We start from the raw sequence: 21,924 nt of genomic DNA, 5'->3' as shown, positions 1-21,924 counted from the left end.
AACTCTGGAATTTCATTGCGACTAAATCCCTACTCCAAAAATACTACAAGGAGTCCTAAAGCCAGAACCTCAGAGGGACGCATAACAACAAAAGAAGGCCAAAAAAAAAAACCTCTTCATAAAAAGACACAGAGGCGCAGCCTGGATTAAGAACAAAACCCACCTTTGTGCTGTCTCCAGGAAACACATTTAGCTACAAAGATAAAAATAGGCTCAAAGTTAAAGGATGGAAAACAATCTTACAAGCAAATCAACCAAAAAAAAAAGCAGGAACAGCTATACTTACATCAGATAAAACAGATTCCAAACTCAAAAAGATAAAAAGAGACCCCAACGGTCACTATATTATGATCAAGGGGACAATACTTCAAGAAAAATAACACTCATTAACATATATTCACCAAACAAAGGAGCACCAAAATATATCAGACAACTATTGTCATCTCTGAAAACAGACATCAGAGAAAACACATACGTAGTGGGAGACTTCAGCATGCCACTATCAACAATGGATAGATCAACGAGACAAAAAATAAGTAAAGACACTAAAGCTCTAAATAAGGACCTAGAACGCTTAGGCTTAACAGACATCTATAGAACACTAAACCCAAAATAAAACGGAGTACACATTTTTCTCAAGCGCACACAGATCATTCTCCAGGATCGATCACATACTGGGACCCAAGACAAACATCAACAGATACACCAAGATTGAAATCATACCAACAATCTTTTCTGACCATGAAGGCATCAAACCGAAATAAACCATAAAAAGAAGGCAAGGAACTCTCCTACCTCATGGAGATTGAAACCCACACTACTGGAAGACCACTGGACTACTGAGGAGTTCAAAGAAGAAATTAAAAAATTCCTTGAATTGAATGACAATGAGGACACCAATTTCCTCAATGTATGGGATGCAGCAAAAGCAGTAATAAAAGGAAAATATATAGCAATAGAGGCTCATATCAAGAAACAAGAAAGAACTCAAAGAACAACCTAATCTCGAAGCTCAAAAGATCTAGAAAAAGAACAACAAAAAACCCAAAACCAGTAGAAGAAAAGAAATAATAAAAACCAAAGGAGAAATAAATGAAATTGAAACTAAAAAAAACAATCCAAAAGATCAATGAAACCAAGAGCTGGTTCTTCAAAAAAATAAATAAATTAGACAAACCCCTAGCCAGGCTCACAAAGGAAAAATGGGAGAAAGCACAAATAAACAGGATCATAAATGAAAGGGGAAATCACAACGGACACAGCAGAAATCAAAAGAATAATCAGTAACTACTATGAACAGTTATATGGAAACAAGTTCAACAATCTAGAGGAGATGGACAAATTCCTACAACTCTACAATCACCCAAAGCTAGATAAAGAAGAAATAGAACACTTAAACCAACCAATTAAAAGCAGCAAAATTGAAATGGTAATCAAAAACCTCCCCAAAAACAAAAGCCCAGGACCTGATGGATTTACAAATGAATTCTACCAAACATTCAGAGACGAATTAGTGCCTATCCTTCACAAACTCTTCCAAAAAATTGAAAAGGAAGGGATAATACCAAACACGTTCTATGAAGCCAACATTACACTAATACCAAAACTGAACAAGGACAACACAAAAAAAAAAAACTACAGGCCAATCTCCTTAATGAACACTGATGCAAAAATCCTCAATAATTTTAGCTATCAGAATCCAACAATGTATCCATAAGATAAATTACCACGACCAAGTAGATTCATGCCAGGGACACAAGGATGGTTCAACATCCGAAAATCAATCAACGTTATCCAACACATCAACAAAAAGAAATATAAAAACCATATGATACTATCAATTGATGCTGAGAAAGCTTTTGACAAAGTGCAACATCCATTCATGATAAAAGCCCTTGAAATTCTTGGGATACAAGGAACATACCTCAACATCATAAAGGCAATCTATGACAAGCCAACAGACAGTATCATTCTCAATGGTGAAAAGTTGAAAGCATTTCCTTTAAGATCTGGAACAAGACAAGGATGTCCACTCTCACCACTGCTTTTCAATATAATATTGGAAGTCCTAGCCAGAGCAATAAGACAAGAGAAAGACATCCAAGGAATCCAAATAGGAAAAGAAGAAGTCAAGCTATCACTATTTGCAGATGATATGATAACATACATAGAGAACCCCAAAAACTCCACAGAAAAACTAATTCAACTCATCAATCAGTTCAGTAAAGTGCAGGATACAAAATCAACACACAAAAGTCAGTAGCCTTCCTATACACAAACAATAAATCTGAAGAAGAAGAAATAAAAAAAACATCCCTTTTATTATCTAAACAAAAAAAAAATCAAATACTTGGGAATAAATCTAACAAAAGAGGTAAAGGACCTATACAAAGAAAACTATAAAACACTGTTAAAAGAAATAGAAGAAGACACAAAGAAATGGAAAGACATCCCCTGCTCATGGATTGGAAGAATAAACATTATTAAAATGGCCATCCTACCAAAAGCAATCTACAGATTCAATGCTATTCCAATAAAAATTTCAATGTCATTCTTCAAAGAAATAGAACAATTATTGATGAAATTCATATGGAATCACCAAAACCCTGAATAGCCAAAGCTCTCCTGAAAAAAAAAAAGAATGGAATGGAGGCATCACACTCCCAGACTTCAAACTATACTACAAAGCCATAATCATCAAAACTGCATGGTATTGGACCAAGAACAGACACACAGACCAATGGAATTGAATAGAAAATCCAGAAATAAACCCACAGATTTATGATCAACTAGTCTTTGACAAAGGAGAAAAGACTATGCATTGGAGCAAAGAAAGTTTGTTCAATAAATGGTGCTGGGAAAACTGGGTTGGTACATGCAAAAGAATGAAGCTTGACCACTACCTAACACCAGGCACAAAAACCAACTCAAAATGGATTAAAGAACTAGACATAAGGCCTGAAACCATAAAATACATAGAAGGAAATAAAGGTGAAACACTACATGACATGCACATGAAAGACATCTTTACAGACACATCACCCAAAGCAGTGATAGTGAAGGCAAAGATAAACAGTTGGGACTACATCAAATTAAAGAGCTTCCGCACAGCAAAAGAGACAATAACAAAAACAAAGAGAAACCCCACCGACTGGGAGAACATTTTTGCACACAACACTAATGATAAAGGGCTGATCACAAAAATCTGCAAAGAGCTGATGAGACTCAACAACAACAAAGAAAATAATCCAGTCAAAAAATGGGCAGAAGAGCTAAAAAGAAACTTCTCTGAAGAGGAAATGCAAATGGCCAACAGACATATGAAAAAATGTTCAACATCACTTGTCATCAGGGAAATGCAAATCAAAACTACCATGAGATACCATCTTACACCAGTGAGAATGGCACATATTAAAAAAACTAGCAACAACAAATGTTGACAAGAATGTGGAGAAAAAGGAACTCTCCTGCACTGTTGGTGGGAGTGCAAACTGGTCCAACCACTATGGAGAGCTGTGTGGAGATTTCTGGACCTGCTAAACATAGAGCTTCCATATGATCCAGCAATTCCACTCCTAGGTATTTACCCAAAGGACACAGAAACATCAATTCCAAAGAGCACCTGCACCCCTATGTTTATAGCAGCACTATTTATAATAGCTAAGCTTTGGAAACAACCCAAATGCCCAAAAATAGATGACTGGATCAAGAAGATGTGGTACATATACACCATGGAATATTACTCAGCATTCAAAAAAGATAAACACATGCAATTTGCAGCAACATGTATGGTGCTGGAAGGGATCATGCTCAGCGAAATAAGCCAGAAAGAAAGAAAAATACTGGATGGTCTCACTCATAGCGGGAATCTAGAAAACTTAAATAAGGGACCAGGAAAAAGAATAACTATAAGAAAGAAAATATCAAAATCAACAAACAACTATGAACCAGACACTCTATGGGAGGTGGAGGGCAGGGAGGGTAGGGATTGGGGTCAAAATAAGGGGGTTGCAATTGTATGGAGAATATAAAAATAAAATTTATATAAAAATTAAAAAAGAAAACTAAGAATAGTAAAAAAATAAATAAATCAATAAATAATACTTCAATAAAAATACTTCTTTTTCTAGATACTTAAAAAAAATATTCTGGGGTCTCCCTGGTGGCGCAAAGTTTTAAGCACCACACTATGAAGAAATCTGCAGCCTCTGCAGCACGAGTTCGATCCCAGGCCAGCCAGGGAGCAACCCACATGGTGCAGCAGACCTCTCCTGACTCGCCCACTGCTGCATTCAGCAGTGTACTTCAGTCAATCTGCCTGTTCTGTTCCCCACTCTGTGTCTGGTGAATCCTCTCACCCCCCGCATCTATGGCCTGTACCCCAGCTCTTGTATGCATAAATAAATCTTTAAAAAAAAATATTCTGATTGAAAGAAGCTTAACTTCTGACTACTTGCACACATAACTTATGTCTTAACTGAAAAATAAAATAGAGAGATGAAATTCAAATAGAGATCAAGCTAGAGACAAACACATGTATATCAACTGGATATTGGTGATCTGCTCAAAGCCAAAAATAGGTCTATGAAATAGACCAGAGAACAGCAATAGAAATTTTCCTGAAGGACAGGTGACAATAGCTCAATTTAGGTTGGTTTTTTTTTTTATATTTATTCATTTGTGTATACAAGAGGTGGGGTACAGGCCAGAGGTGTGGGGGGTAAGAAGATACACCAGAGACAGTGGGGAACAGAACAGGCAGATGTACTGAAAAACACTGCTGAGGGGAGCAGCAGGTGAGACAGGAGAGGTCTGCTGCGCCATGTGGGTAGCTCCCTGGCTGGGGATTGAACTTGTGCTGCAGAAGCTGCAGATAGCATCACAGTGCTGTGCTTAACCTCTTGCACCACCAGGGAGGTCCAGCAGAAGGTTTTTATAGTATTTCTTTTTCTCTTGGACCATAACTGATACAATATATAAATGCTGGGTGTAAATTATAATTTCTATATATATTTTCACTCCAACAGAGAAGAATTCTGAGTACCCATTGATACATTAAGGGGATGTTTGCCACTTAACATATTATGCCAAGTGAATCTTAGGTTATTTTTTTAAAAAATTCACATATAACTATGTATTCAGAAAAGTTTATGCAGAAATAGCTATCATAGGTATATTTCCAATGAACTGGAAATTTTTTTTATGGACTAGAAATTTAAATGAAAAGTCAAAGAAAGTAGTTTCACTGATTATAGGTCTGGATGCATTTTAGTATTGCTTTCCTTCTATGTTAAGGAAAAAAGTGAATATAGGGGGTCAATTTTAGGTGTATTCAGTAACAAATAGCAATTTTATTGACTATAAGACTTGTTAGGTACCTATTACAAGGTTATAAGTTAGTTGATTATAACTTTTTACTACTTAGTTTATATGTAAAGTAAAGTAGGCATATTTCATTGTTATAACTTTCATAGGTGACTTTCACTTCTGAATTTTAAAGCTTTCATTGGAAAGATGAATTGTCATATACTTATTGTGACAAAACATAGTAACCCACCACTTAAATATTCCTCTAGTCTGTGACAGCTCTCCTTCATTCAGCATCACCATATCACTTCTGCTTCCCTCCTTCCATAGCTAATTCCTTCTCTCACACTTTCTAATAAGATATGATAGAAAGAAGAAAGATGAGTAGGAGAATGACAAAAAGAAATCACTTTAGAGTCACCTCGTTACCTCTTTTGGGGTCTAAACTTTATGTGTGTGTGTGTATGTGTGTGTGTGTGTGCACACGCGTGCATGTGTAGAACTGGGGTACAGACCAGAGATGGGGGAGAGGGGAGGATTCACCAGAGACAGAGTGGGTAGCAGAAAAAGGCAGATTTGCAGAAATACACCACTGAGGAGAGCAGTGGGCGAGACAGGAGAGGTCTGTCATTTGTGGGTTAGCTGCCTGATTAGGGATCGGACTCAGGCAGCAGTGGTGGTAACACTGAGACTTAAACCCTGTGCCACCAGGGAGGCTCACTTTTTGGGTCTCTTAATTGCTCGTGTTCTTTAAGTGTTCTTTAAATGCTAGACATTATTATTTTGTTAAGTTCCAGTAAGAAAGTTAAAAACAGTTATTTGGGCCAAGGCTATAAGACTGATTCAGGTCTTATAAGTACTAATCATTAAGTAATTATGTTAATGTAGATTAAAAGCCATCCAGGATAATCAGAAAGCACATTGATTAAAATGGCATTTTAGATTTTATGTAATCAGAGATAGAAACCATCCAGGATAATCAAACAATACACTGATTAAAAATTATAATAAAGCAAAGTTTAATATAAAGAATTATTAAACTATAGAAGGAAAGTAACTATAAAGATGTAAAGGATATCCCAGAAGGAAAAAGCTTAGAAGGGGGACTCCCTCCACATCAAAGGTGTGGTTTCAGCCCACTGGATAGCACAGAAGTTCACTGTGAATCAAAAAATAGCAATGATCAAATAACCCATCATGATTATTTCACTTGAGGTCACTCACTGCCTTTGAGGGTTGATGGAAAATCCCCAATTTTTTTTTTATTTCTCTACATGGGAGAAAGTTGTCATTGCTTCTTCTGAAGTAAATATAATTTTCATCCTTACATATGGTTTGAATAACTTTGAATATTAACCAAAATAAACAGATAATCTCTGTTTATTGCATGACTCGCCCTTTAACATTCTTGTACTATCACATGATAAAGAGGGATATGAGAGAAGGACAAAACCAGAGAAAATGTAGGAACTTTATGGTTTAATTTTCCTCTTAGGAGGAATAAAGATCTTAACCAAGGTGATTTTTATGACCTTTTAATGACCTTTTTTTAAAAATAAGGCATTCTGGAGGAAATGGTGGTACATATGAATTTTTTCTTATCATCTTAGTGTTTGTATACTCTTACCTAGTGCTCACAGAGTACTCAGACAGCCCCTTCGCTCCTGTCCTTCCCATGTCTGCCCACAGTCTCTGTATCTGTCTTCAAGATTTATGCCCTCTTCATATGCAGACAGAGATGATCTCTGGCTTTCATTTCCTTGGAATCACCAACATGAGTGATCCTCTACACTTTGTATTCTAACCTACTACATCAGATTAGAGACAGAGTCCCAGAATCACTGAGATCATAGGTGCCGTAGGAGAGAGAGTCCTGGGTCTACGATTAAGATTTGGTTTTAATGCAAAGGAGGAATTCATGAGAGCATTTAGTGTATCAGGGGGCGGGGTCCATTTTCAAAAGTAAATGGAGACTTTATGGAAACAAAAGAATAGTGTGACTTATTTTCCTTGACTGGGGCCACTGGGAGGGGAAATCCCAAAGTGGCAATTAACATCCCTCAAGGATTTGTTCTAATGACAATACCTTCCAAGGGATACCTTCAACTGATCTCACACTTTTTGTGCTAAGAAACAATGAATCTGTAGACCAAGCAATTCATTTACCTTATGGTGTGCAAATATATCTCAAACTTCACGAAGAAGAACCAAAAGTGCAAGACCAACAAAAATCTCAGCTAAAAATGCTTTAAGTTGTGTGTATTCTATTTGTACCAAAGAAAATCACAGTATGGGAATTAGATCATATTATAATAAGATTACAATTTTTTTAAAGATTTACTTATTTGTGCACACAAGAACTGGGGTACAGGCCAGGGGTGTGAGGGGGTGAGAGGATTCACCAGAGACAGAGCAGGGAACAGAACAGCCGGATTGACTGAAATACACTGCTGATGGGAGCAGCAGGTGAGATGGGAGAGGTCTGCTGCCCAAGTGGGCACTTCCCCGGCTGGCCAGGAATCAAACTCATGCTACAGTGGCTGCAGATAGCTTTATAGGTTGCATCTTAACCCCTTGCACCACCAGGGAGGCCCCAGTAAGATCACATTTTAATGCCATTTTAATATGTGCTAGATAGATTCCTGGACTGTTAATTTTTCTGCTGCATTCCAATTAAGTAAAACTGTGTTAGGAATGCATCTTTACAATTGGGTGCTAATCAGTAATGGAAATCACTTAGTAATGGTGATAATGAATATATAGAATGGTAATAATGAAACCACACAAGGGTTTGGTGAAAAAATAAAACCTTTAGGCCTCCCTGGTGGTGCAAGGGGTTAAGCATAGCACTGTGAAGCTCCGCAGCATGAGTGTAGCCTCCATAACACGAGTTCGATCCCTGGCCAGCCAGGGAGCTACCCACATGGGGCAGCAGACCTCTCCTGTCTCTCCCACTGCTGCCCTCAGTAGTGTATCTCAGTCAGCCTGCCTGTTCTGTTCCCCACTCTGTCTTTGGTGAATCTTCTCACTGCTGCACCTCTGGCCTGTGCCCCAGTTCTTCTATGCATAAATAAATAAATCTTTTTAAAAATTAAAGAAAAAAATAAAACCTTTGTACATTGCTGGTAGGAATGCAGACTGGTTCAAACCCTATGGAAAACAGTATGTATGTTTCTCAAAATATTAAAAATAGATCTGCCATATGATCCAGCAATCCCAATCTTAAGTATTTACCTGAGGAACATAAAAACATTAATTCAAAGGGATATATGCACTCCTATGTTCATTGCAGCACTATTTATAATAGCCAAGCTGTAGAAGCAACCTAAGTGCCCAAATACAGATGAGTGGTTTAGGAACATGTGGCATATATACAAAATGGAATACTACTGAGCTATAAAAAAGATGAACTTTTTTTATTTTTTATTTATTTTTATTATTTAAATTTTATTTTTATATTACCCTTACAATTACAACTCCCTTATTTTGACCCCAAGCCCTCCTTTTCCCGCCCCCCACCCCCCAAAAAGTGTCTCTGGTTCATAGTTGTTTGTTGACTTTGATACTTTCTTTCTGATAGTTATTCTTTTTCCTGGTCCCTTATTTAAGTTTTCTAGATTCCTGCTATGAGTGAGACCATCCGGTATTTTTCTTTTTCTTTCTGGCTTATTTCTCTGAGCATGATCCCTTCCAGCGCCATCCATATTGCTGCAGATTGCATGTGTTTATCTTTTTTGATAGCTGAGTAATATTCCATGGTGTATATGTACCACATCTTCTTGATCCAGTCATCTATTTTTGGGCATTTGGGTTGTTTCCAAAGCTTAGCTATTATAAATAGTGCTGCTATAAACATAGGGGTGCAGGTGCTCTTTGGAATTGATGTTTCTGTGTCCTTTGGGTAAATACCTAGGAGTGGAATTGCTGGAACATACAGAAGCTCTAAGTTTAGTAGGTCGAGAAATCTCCACACAGCTCCCCATAGTGGTTAGACCAGTTTGCACTCCCACCAACAGTGCAGGAGAGTTCCTTTTTCTCCACATCCTCGCCAACATTTGTTGTTGCTAGTTTTTTTAATATGTGCCATTCTCACTGGTGTAAGATGGTATCTCATGGTAGTTTTGATTTGCATTTCCCTGATTACAAGTGATGTTGAACATTTTTTCATATGCCTGTTGGCCATTTGCATTTCCTCTTTGGAGAAGTTTCTTTTTAGCTTTTCTGCCCATTTTTTGACTGGATTATTTTCTTTGTTGTTGTTGAGTCTCATCAGCTCTTTGTAGATTTTTGTGATCAGTCCTTTATCATTAGTGTTGTGTGCAAAAATGTTCTCCCAGTCGGTGGGGTTTCTCTTTGTTTTTGTTATTGTCTCTTTTGCTGTGCAGAAGCTCTTTAATTTGATGTAGTCCCAGCTGTTTATCTTTGCCTTCACTATCACTGCTTTGCATGATGTGGCTGTAAAGATGTCTTTGATGTGCATGTCATGTAGTGTTTCACTTATATTTCCTTCTATGTATTTTATGGTTTCAGGTCTTACGTCTAGTTCTTTAATCCATTTTGAGTTGGTTTTTGTGCATAGTGTTAGGTAGTAGTCAAGCTTCATTCTAAAAAAGATGAACTCTTGCCATTTGTGACCACATGGATGGAACTGGAGGGGATGATGCTAAGCAAAATAAGTCAGAAGGAGAAAGTCAAATACATGATTTCACTCATAGTTTAGAGAAACTAAATTAAACTAAACCAAAACAATCTCTGGAAGTCTGACTGCAGAACCAAGGCTACCAGAAGGTGAGGATGGGGCTGGGAAGCAAAAAAGGAAGAGGATCCAGTGGACCTTGTTGGAAGATTATTGGTGCTTTGGTGGGAGGTAATATATATCTGAGGAGGTGGGAATCTATAATATACTGTATTGTATACCAATGTTACCTCAAAAAAATGATACAATTGTCTTTTAATGAAGTCATATATGTGTCTATATGTAAAATTTTTTAAATGACTTACTAAGTCATTTTGTTTTACCTTGTGGAATAAAAACTGTTCTTTCAGTGCTACAAATCAGCAAGATCTAATTTATGGCAAGAAATATTCTGTTGAAGAAACATCAATTCCAAAGAGCACCTGCACCCCTATGTTTATAGCAGCACTGTTTACAATAGCTAAGCTTTGGAAACAACCCAAATGCCCAAAAATAGATGACTGGATCAAGAAGATGTGGTACATATACACCATGGAATATTACTCAGCATTCAAAAAAGATAAACACATGCAATTTGCAGCAACATGGATGGCGCTGGAAGGGATCATGCTCAGCGAAATAAGCCAAAAAGAAAAAGAAAAATACCGGATGGTCCTCATAGCAGGAATCTAGAAACTTAAATAAAGGACCAGGAAAATGAATAACTATAAGAAAGTGAAAATCAGAATCAACAAAAAACTATGAAACAGAGACACTTTTGGGGGGGTGGGGGCGGGAGGGGAGGGATTGGGATCAGAATGGGGGGGTTGCAATTGTATGGGGAATATAAAAATAAAATTTATTATTTTTAAAAAAAAAGAAATATTCTGTTGAAATGTTGCTCTATAATGTGGGTATATGTAAATCTTTTTCATGTTTTCTATCAATGTGAAGTTAAATTTAGTCTGAAAAAAAAGTTCAATTTTAATAAGACAATTATTTCCTTTGTATGTAAAAGATGAACCAGAAAATAATCTTTAAGTATCAGTAGTCTTGATTGCTGTGAGAATGCAATAAGAAAAATTTATAAACATTTTCCACAATGCTTACTATATAGTTATGTGTTCCCCATTAGCTACGATTACTATTAGCAAGTTTTATCATTGTTCTTTTTTTTTCACAATGTTTGTTTTCTTTTCTCAGGTGTAGTCCCCATAGAATTCCCACCACCAGCTCACCTATGCACCATCAGTCTAGTCCCTTATGCTCCTCCCGGCCTTGTTTTAATCCCTCTGCCTTCCCCTGCCCTGCAGAATGTCTCTGATTTATAGTTGTCTGTTTGTTTTGTTTTGTTGTGTTTTTTATTGTTATTAATTTTTTCTATTAGTGAATTTTATTTGAATTGATATTTTACGAAACAACTCCTCTCCTTGGTGTTCTGTTACACTTTATTTTAGATATTTTAGATATTAAAATTATTTAAAAATAAAATACCTATGTTCTCATAACTCAGAAATCATCAGCTATTACCTTTGTCACATTTCTAAAATTTTATTTTTTCAAATATTTATTTTATTTATTTTGCATAGAAAAGCTGGGGTGCAGGCAGTAAGAGAATTCACCGGAGACAGAGTGTGGAGCAGAGCAGGTGGATCCACTGAAATACACTGCTGAGTGGAGCAGAAGGCAAGAGAGACAAGAGTGGTATGCTGCACCATGTGGGTTGGCTCCCTGGCCGAGGATCAAACTTGTGCTGCAGTGGCTGGCAATAGCTTGATAGCACTGAGACTTCAACCCTTGTGCCACCAGGGAGGCCCACGTTTCTAGCATTTTAGCCCATAATTAATTCCATCTCCCTTTAACTGCTACTATCTCACCCTGCACCCCACCCCCAGAGACAGCCACAGTCATGGGGTTGGTGATTATCAGTTCACTCTAACATATATTAAATATTGCTTAAATAGCAGAAATATAAAATTAAATATTAATATTATTAAATTGTTATATATTCATAGTTTTAAATTTTTTAATTTTCTTGTTATATCCCCTGTTCCTGGGGCCAATGACTCAATATTGTCAGTTCTCCTCAAACTGGTCTATGAGCTCAATGTAATCCCAGTCAAAATACCAGCAGACTTTTTTTTGAGACATAGCACTGAATTTCATGAAAGTTAAAAGCTCATGTTAGCTCACGACTGAGGAGTACACCAGGGCCCCCAAATTTGCATGCTCTAAAGGCACCCAGCCATATATGTGCATAAAACAGCAGATTCTTATTACAAATGAATTTTAATAGGATTAGTGTGCAGAGACACAGAGAGGAAGGAAATGAAAGAATATTAGTTCCCAATTAAAAACCCAAAGTTACCCTTCCCTTCATGACTAAATGCCCAGCCAGGGCCTCCCTGGTGATGCAAGGGGTTGAGCACAGCGCTGTGAAGCTGTCCGCAGCCTCTGCAGCACGAGTTCAATCCCTGGCCAGGGAGCTACCCACATGGTGCAGCAGACCTCTCCTGACTCTCCTGCTGCTCCCCTCAGCAGTATACTTCAGTCTATCTGCCTGTTCTGTTCCCCACTCTCACCTCCCACACCTCTGGCCTATACCCCAGTTCTTGTAATCATAAATAAATAAAAATTCTTAAAAAAAAATGCCCCGCCAAACAGGGTTGGCCCTAAGCAGGGCCTCTGAGGCCAAAATCCTGCCACAAGTCTAAGGTGCCTTCTGGTGGGAAATCATTAGACAGAAGGGACAAAAGAGGCCAGGCAAGTTTGGGGCAAAAGAAGCAAAGCAAATGAAAGTTCAAATCAACATAATGGCTGCCATCATCAATCTCACCAAGTGTCTCTCACCTATGTGTCTCTTCCAAATATCTCTACATGTCTCAACTCTACATGTCTCCTTCAAGTCCCCTAAGTCCCTAGTGCAAGTCCAAAGCTGGGAAGCAAGCAAACACTTTTTCTCCAAGTGTTTCTCAGAGCCCACCTGCCTTCCATGTTATAGGTATCACCTGGGTGCTCAGCTCCACACCCTGGTTCCCAGTAGCTAGTGCAACATAGCTGATGTAAAGAGGGCTGGGAAACATTGTACCTCCCCCTTTTATGGAGAAGCCTCTGTTATACTGGCTCTTTGGAAGCCTATTAAAAAATAAAAGGCACACCATAAACTGGGAGAAAGAAAAATTATCTGACAAAGGGTTTGAGCTGGGGATATATAAATAGTATTTAAATGAATGATCCAATTCAAAATCAATAAAATATCTGAATAGAAACATCATAAAATAAGACAAATGAAATACATGGAAAGACAGTCGAGATCAACATTCTTCAAAGAAACGCCAATTAAAACCATTAGAAACGTACTTGAAAGGCTAAAAGCATAAAGATTCACAACACTGAGTGTTACAGAAAATGTGGGGCAAATTTGGAAATCCAACACACAGCTGTATGGAGTGAAAGTGGTCAGCCCTTGAAGAACATTTTCACAATTTCAAAAAAAGGAAAATGGAAACTTAGCAGACAACTCTCAGTCCCATTGCTAGGTATTTACCCAAGTTATATAAAAACAGCTGCTTACACAAACACTTGTATACTAATTTTCATAACAGCATTATTCATAACAATAAAGGAAATATTCCCCAACGCCCATTACTGGGTCAATGCATCTATGGTGATATATTCACACAACGTATTTCTAACCAGTAATTAAAAGAAGGGAACTGCTGGTACATGCATACATGTCCAAAACATCATGCCAAGAAAAGGAAAAGAGAGGCCTCCCTGGTGGTGCAAGGGAGTTAAATACTGTACTATGAAGCAATCCGCAGCCACTGTGGCATGAGTTTGATCCCCGGCCAGCCAGGAAGATTCCCACATGGTGAGGCAGACCTCTCCTGTCTCGCCCACTGCTCCCCTCAGCAGTGTACTTTGGTCAGTCTGCCTGTTCTGTTCCCTGCTCTGTCTCTGGTGAATCCTCTCGCCCCACCCCCGGTACCTCTGGCCTGTACCCCAGCTTGTATGCATAAATAAATAAATCTTTAAAAAAAAAAGGAAAGGAAAACAAAGTCAAAGATTATACATTTATAATTACATTTATATAAGATCATTTTTTTAAAAAAGCAAAACTATGGTGACAGAGAACAGTGTTTGCTTGAGGCTAGGGTGGAGGGAGAGATTTGACTGCAAAAGGGCACAGGGTTGTTTTGGGAGTGATGGGAAAGTCTATAGCTTGATTGTGGTGACATTTACACAATGATATACTTGTCAGAACTCATTGAACTACACATGTTAAATGGGTAAATTTATTCTATGTCAATTATATTTCAATAGATCTGAAAAAAAATGGAACCATTTCTGTGGGATCCCCAGCCCTCCTTGTTCTTGTGGCTATTGTCTTGGTTCCCAGAGTTCTTGCCAGTCAGCTAGGTAGTCAGGCAAGAGTCCTCTCACCAAGGACAAAAGTCCCGGTATGAGGAACACACTGGGAAATCAGTATCTGCTGAAATCATCAGGCAGATATTATGACCAGATTAGCGAGATCCACTAAATGCCTTACTTGTAAGAATTAGCAGACAGCTAGGTAAGAATAGAGGTCAGAAATAATATGCTTTGACCAGCAGGAATGATGGACCCCGCAGGCTATAGTCCTTGGTCACTACCCCCTAGCTTTACACTCCCAACAACTGCACCCCCCATGTATGTATACTCCCTACATACTTGCCCCACCTCTGTACCTGATTCCAATTAATACGAGACCCCCTTTGGATGGGGGCTGCACAATACTGCCAGGAGTAGACCTCCAGGCTTTTCATTGCTCCAACACCCTTGGACATTGAGTAAACATTCCCTCATCCCACACCACTCCCAGAGCTGCTGCCCCAGGAGGTGACACATTCACAGGCTGAAAGGCTGGTGTATCAAATGAGGTATGCGAGTGGTAACCTTCCATGAAGGCAGGAGTGTGTGCTAACATTGTGTGGAGTGTGTGTCATATGTGAAGTTCCTATCAGGTAGCCCCAATATTTTAATAAAAATTCTGTTATATACGTGAATTTTGGATGGGAGAAAAGTTCAAGGTTAGGGGACTATACCATATATAAGTGCTCAGGTCTGGTAGAAGATGGAGATGAAGAGAAAAGAAAACAAATCCTGCAGAGAGAGGGAATCCAAGCAGTGTAGACCAGGTTATGATAACACACTCATGAAAATAGGGGAAATCCTGGAGATTTTATTTCTTAGTTTTATAACACATTCAATAGGATCAAGAGCAATTACCTCTCAAGTTACAGCTAATATCTGCATTATAGCTGCAGAAGTTAAGTATTTCTAAGATATAACTTTAAAAGAAATCTTCCTTAGGCCATTATACCTTCCTGTAAGTTAAATAGATTCAGTGGAATGTAGCTTCCACTTTGAAATAGGATATGCAGAGCAGATTTGTTTCAGGTGGTGATGGTGAACATATATGTATAATAAATCACTTTACTCAAGTGACTATAAGAAAATATTCTTTAATTGGAAAAATAGCATATATCTATTTGTCTGATATCCTTATTAATCACAAATATTTATATCAAACTGAGTTTTAAACCAAAAAGAACGTGATTTTTATTAATAATTTGTTCAGGTAATTCATTAGGACATCCATTGGATGAATCATTTTCCAAGCCTAGTTCTATTTTAGCTATTAGACTCTCTAATAGTATTTTACTTATTCCCAGTTTATGAATTCTTATTAGTTGGCAGTCCATAAGTTACAATCATAGAAGTTATTCTCACTATCAATCTCATCTAACCATCTAGGAAAAGTAGAGCATAAACAGTAGTCTACCTATGCTATAGTTCTTAAAAGTCTCCCACAAAAATGATTTCTAATTTTATTATCTATCAGCAAGAGTGGTAAATTAAAGGATATAGACCAATTTTATTTATCAACATTAAAAACTACACTACTCATCAAAGAAAAATGATGTTTAAGAAGTTTTAAAATAGGGCCTCCCCTGGTGGCGCAGTGGTTAAGTGCTGGGCTGTCAAACTGCCCTCAGCTTCTGCAGTGCCGGTTCGATCCCCGGCCACTGGCCAGGGTCCCACATGGCGCGACAGACCTCTCCTGCTGCGCCCGCTGCTCCCCTCAGCAGTGTATTTCTTCATCAGTCTGCCTGTTCTGTTCCCCACTCTGGCTCTGGTGAATTCTCTCACCCTCCCACGCTTCTGACTATACCCAGTGCTTGTATAGATAAATAAATAAATCTTAAAAAACAAAAGAAGTTTTAAAATAGTTCAATGTGTCAGTAACGAAGCCAATCAAAGTAAGTTAAAACCATGTTCTGTTTGGTTTGGTTTGGATTTATTTTATATAACAGGGTCATCTTTCTACAGTACTTACCATGTGGCCTTTATTTTCAAGATTTTGGGCCACACATATTATTGTTCTAGATTTTAAAAAGCTCCCTTAATTTACTAGCATCAAATCCAGTGGCAAATTAGTCATATAAGGATATTTCATTTGGGGGGCCTCCCTGGTGGTGCAAGGGGTTAAGATGCAACCTATGAAACTATCTGCAACCTCTGCAGCACAAGTTCCATCCTAGGCCAGGGAGTTGCCCACATGGTGCCACAGACCTGTCCTGTCTCTCTGCTGTTCCTCTCAGCAGTATATTTCAGTTGTTCTGCCTGTTCTGTTCCACACTCTGTCTCTGGTGAATCCTCTCCCCACCCCATACCTCTGGCCTGTACCCCAGTTCTTGTATGCATAAATAAATAATTCTTTTTAAAAATATATATACTTCATTTTTTATCTCAAATTGTTTTTCCCCTACTAAAAATAACCTTTATTCGGGCAAAAAAAAAAAGTTTTATTGTCTATGTTGCCAAGAATCACACAATCTATAAGAGATTTAGTTAATGAAGTTAGTGAATGGAGTGAATGAATAAATAAGTAGATAAATAGATGGATGAATAAACGTACCATTTTGAATAAGTATTTCATTATGTTGTTCAATGTGACAAGTTTATAGACCCACAGGATAAAACATTCATGTAATTTAGTGTCTTGGAGAAAAAACTGTTTCCAGGGCCTCCCTGGTGGCGCAGTGGTTAAGCGCTGGGCTGCAAAGCTGCCCAAGCCTCTGCAGCGCCGGTTCAATCCCCAGTCACTGGCGAGGGTCCCACATGGTGCACAGACCTCTCCTGTCTCACCCGCTGCTCCCCTCAGCAGTGTATTTAGTCAGTCTGCCTGTTCTGCTCCCCGCTCTGGCTCTGGTGAACTCTCTCACCCTCCTGTGTTTCTGACTGTACCCAGTGCTTGTACGAATAAATAAATCTTTAAAAAAAAAAAACTGTTTCCATTAAAGAATAGTCACACCTTTTTACCATTTAGCTAAATTTAATACCTGTCAATAACACAAATTCCATTAGTGAGAATCTTTGCTATATGGCCCTTGTCTTACAATTGATATTAATGCTCAGTTCAAAAATTAGCATATTAAGTTTAAACCCTAATACTTGAATTCTACAGACACTAAATATGGAATTATAAAGATTAAAGTGGTACAAATTAGAAAGGTGATTTCTAGATAATATTCCAGAATCAATCAATAAAAACAAAAAAAAATTGAACACTGCACTTTCCTTCTATGTTTAGTGGTGTGGAGACCAAAAATAAATCCTAAGGAAGCAGATAAACCACTACCTAAGATGGATGAGACGCTTTCAACAAAAATTGCAGGACAGGTGGCTTCCCTGTCACATCTCCCTCTCCCTGCCCATTAGTCTCTTTATGGCCCCTCTAACATCTTTGTTTCTGAGGGTGTAGATGAGAGGGTTGAGGCTGGGTGTGACAACAGTATAAAAGAGGGCAATGAACTTGCCTTGATCTTGAGACTTTTCTGATGGTGGCTGGAGATATATGCACATAACTGGAATGAAAAAGAGAGACACAACCATCAGGTATGCTCCACAGGTCCCAAAGACCTTCTGAAGGCCGCTTGTCGACTGCATCCTCAGCACAGCCCGGGCAATGGCACCATAGGAGCTGAGGATAAGAATAAGGGGTATAATCACAAAAATGGAGCTCATGACCATGAGAGTCAGTTCATTCGCACGGGTATCAACACATGACAGTCGCAACAGGGCTGGAATTTCACAGAAGAAATGATCCACTTCATGGTGTCCACACAGAGGGACCCAGAAGGTAAAGGACGAATGAAGTGCTGAGGCAGCAAAGCCACTAACCCAGGAAGCCACAGCCAACCACTGGCAGAAACGTGGGTGCATGAGGACAGTGTAGTGCAAGGGCCGACACACAGCCGCATAACGGTCATAGGACATCACGACCAGCAGCACACACTCGGAGCTCCCCAGTGCAAGGACAAAGTAAAGTTGAGTCATGCAGCCAGCATAAGAGATGGTCTTCTCTGGACCCCAGAGATTGACCAGCAACTGAGGGATAGAGCTGGTGGTGTAGCAGAGATCCAGAAGAGAGAGGTTGGAGAGGAAGAAGTACATGGGAGTGTGGAGATGGGAGTCCAGGTATGACAAGGTGATGATGAACAGGTTGCCTATCAGGGTCATCACGTAGAACATGGAGATGACGACAAAGAGGACTACCTCCAGGTGAGGCCATTTAGAAAAACCCAGTAGAACAAAGTAGCCTTCCCAGCTTGCATTTTTTTCGGTCATCATTCATCTTTTCCTATACCTAAAGAAACACATATATTCAAAAGTTGCCCACTCAATATCAAACTCTTGCTAACCGATTAGGAAAAAAAAACCTTCACCATTTCCAAATCTGCCATTGTGAGAATAAAATTTTTTATAGTTTTATTTTTATGTTTCATTCAGATATTTGTGACAGATACAGTCAATAACTTCTAACTTCTCAAGGGAATGAGTTCTTTTATGTGACCTTGTTAGTACTTGGATAAATGAAGATACAAGAATCTATAGCAAGTGAAAATACCAACATCACTTGAATACAATTATAGAAAGAACAAAATATCCTTTGATTAGTTATGCTAACAACCTATTTCCAGACCAAAATACTAAATTCATATGGAGGTATAAACAAAGACACATGTACACACACACATGCACACACACACTAACATATTAATATGCCCAATATAAACTAAGGTGAAGATTTTACACCTGATTAATTGAGAGTTGTAATGGATTGGGGAATTCAGAGATGAAATGCTCCTGACTAAATATATCAAAATATAACTAATTTTGGGATCCAAAAAACTACATTTTGAAGGAACTCTAAAGACAGAACAAGAGAGAAAGGGAGGAAGTTTGGAGCAGGAAAGAGGAAATAAACTCTGATTGTAGCACTTGTAATTGAAAATGTGTATATCGCCAGGCTAAGAGACATGGACAATAGGGCTTAAGATAGTTTCTGCAAAATGTGTAATGTTCTGGGCCTCCCCTGGTGGCACAGAGGTTGAGTGCTGGGCTGCGAAGCTACCCGCAACCTCTGCAACACTGGTTCGATCCCCAGGAACCGGTGAGGGTCCCACATGGCGCACAGACCTCTCCTACCACGTCTGCTGCTCCCTTCAGCAATGTATTTCGTCAGTCTATCTGTTCTGTTCCCTGCTCTGGCTCTGATGAATTCTCTCACCCTCCCGCACTTCTGACTGTACGCAGTGCTTATATAAATAAATAAATAAATCTTTTTAAAAAATGTGTAATGTTCTACAACAATAGCTAAGACACTATTTAAATTCTGAGTCATAATTTATAAACATTTCATATGTCTTAGATTTTCTACATTTGGGAATGGAGCTTCTAAATAGAAAATTCACTGATTTTTAAGAGATGAAGAGCACATAAAATCTAATAGTAAGTTCATTGCTCTGATTGCTCTTTTGTAAAATCATAAACTCAAATGTTTACTAACAATTTGATTTACATTTGCTTTTCTCTTGTGCATTACTAATCTTCCATGGACTAGGTCTACTCTTCTGTAGTTATTGCTGTAAGAAACAGTTACTTACCATTTAAAAATTCCTAAAAGCTTGACCTTACCAGTTCTCCTCTCACACTCTCTGATAGAATATGTCAAAAAACAATTTCAACCAAAACATATCTACTTACGCTCTTTTGAGGGACTTTGGCTTACTCATATGTTGTAATCTTGACTCTTAAAAAATAAATATGGGTTGTCTCAGAAACATCAATTCCAAAGAACCCTATGTTTATAGCAGCACTGTTTACAATAGCTAAGCTTTGGAAACAACCCAAATGCCCAAAAATAGATGACTGGATCAAGAAGATGTGGTACATATATACCATGGAATATTACTCAGCATTCAAAAAAGATAAACACATGCAATTTGTAGCAACATGGATGGCGCTGGAAGGGATCATGCTCAGTGAAATAAACCAGAAAGAAAAAGAAAAATACCGGATGGTCTCACTCATAACAGGAATCTAGAAAACTTAAATAAGGGACCAGGAAAATGAATAACTATAAGAAAGTGAAAATCAAAATCAAAAACTATGAACCAGAGACACTTTTGGGGGGTGGGGGGCGGGAGGGGAGGGATTGGGGTCAGAATGGGGGGGTTGCAAATGTATGGGGAATATAAAAATAAAATTTATTATTTAAAATAAAAAAAACATAAAAAAAAAAGAAATATGGGTTGTCTGATTGGTTGGATTACAATTGGAGAAGTAAGATAATGATATTTGGTTAAGACTGACTCAGGCAGGCACAAAGATATTTCTACACCATTTCATATTATTGGTAATGTAAATGACCCTTAACCTTTTAGAAATGATGGAAAAATTCCAAGGGATTTTTTCAAAATTTCCTTAGAATAAAAGGTACTAAGCTACAAGATACTTGAATTCAAACTATGCAGATACTTTTTCTGATGCAGATGTAATTTTCTTCCTTTAAAAAGCTGCCTGAATACCCCACTACAATATTTAAAAGAAAACAACAGTAGTGTGATAATTTCTTAATTGTTATAGGACCTGTCTTTGGGCATTTTTCCAAAAGCAAAAAGAGATAGGAGATAAGAGACAAAAATAAAAACACAGTATTCATGAAGTGAAAAATTCAAAGCCTATGGTTTGACTTTCTTCTCAGTGGAAATGATGGAAAAATGAGGACCCTAACAAAAGTAGTTTTCATGAACTAGGAAATATCTTCTCTCTTCCTGTAAGTCAAATGTTATGAGGGAAATGAATGACTCACTCCCATTGTTACTAACAAACATCTTTCTAATTCCTGGCATATCCATCTTTTTATACTAAATCTGGTTCTTACCACTCAGTGCTCAGCAACTTCTTTCAGCACTGACCTTTGTGTGTTTGTCCTGTTCCCTGTGTTCTCTGCTGGGCTATGCCCTCATCATGTATGAAGCCTTCTGAGACTCTCTGGTTGCCACATGACCTGGAACATCAATTTTCCCTCCTTTATCATCTTTGCTAGCAACAAATTTAACTATGGAAAGCTGGGTGTGAAATTAACAGTGATTATCATTGCTGCAGAAGAGAAAGATTGGGCTTGTCCAAAAGACTTGCCTTTGGCAGAATATGGGATCTCTTTAGAGTATTTCAGGTATCAGGGGATGGACCTCTTATCCCAGAGCAAAAGGAGCCTCTGTGGAAACAAAAAGAATAATGTGACTTGCTTTCTTTGACTGCAGCCATTGGGAAGGTAAATCCCAAAGCAGCAACTAATGCTCTTCAAGGAGTCATACTGCATGGAGGGGCGTAGTGTTGACAAGAGACAGCACTTCACAGAAGGGCTTCAGCAGGGGCTGTACTCACACCCAGAGGACAATGATTTCATCACCTAGCAACGTGGAAAAAGTTGCCAGTAACTGTATTGATGATGAAGGAAATAAGGTTATACTGAGTCTCCTGATTTTTTTTCCAAAGCTTCCCCTGGGGGTAAGGCCCAAATTTACAATACAATTAGTTGGAAGCAG

At 38.3% G+C, this 21,924-nt stretch overlaps 1 protein-coding gene across 1 annotated transcript; it reads right to left on the bottom strand.

Annotated features, from left to right (window-relative positions):
* Positions 1-17,722: 17,722 nt before the first annotated feature.
* LOC119253101 (olfactory receptor 2J3-like) lies at positions 17,723-18,665 on the bottom strand. Its single transcript, XM_037520755.1, is given in 2 exon segments — positions 17,723-18,647; positions 18,649-18,665. Coding segments are annotated over 2 exon segments (942 nt in total).
* Between the last annotated feature and the right edge of the window lie 3,259 nt (positions 18,666-21,924).

Source organism: Talpa occidentalis, unplaced genomic scaffold (genome assembly GCF_014898055.3).
Source record: "Talpa occidentalis isolate TD23 unplaced genomic scaffold, MPIMG_talOcc4v2.1 talOcc4.2, whole genome shotgun sequence".
Classification (NCBI taxonomy): Eukaryota; Metazoa; Chordata; class Mammalia; order Eulipotyphla; family Talpidae; genus Talpa; species Talpa occidentalis.
The sequence above is the reverse complement of the archived record's forward strand: the minus strand, read 5'-3'. Positions and strand labels throughout refer to the sequence as shown.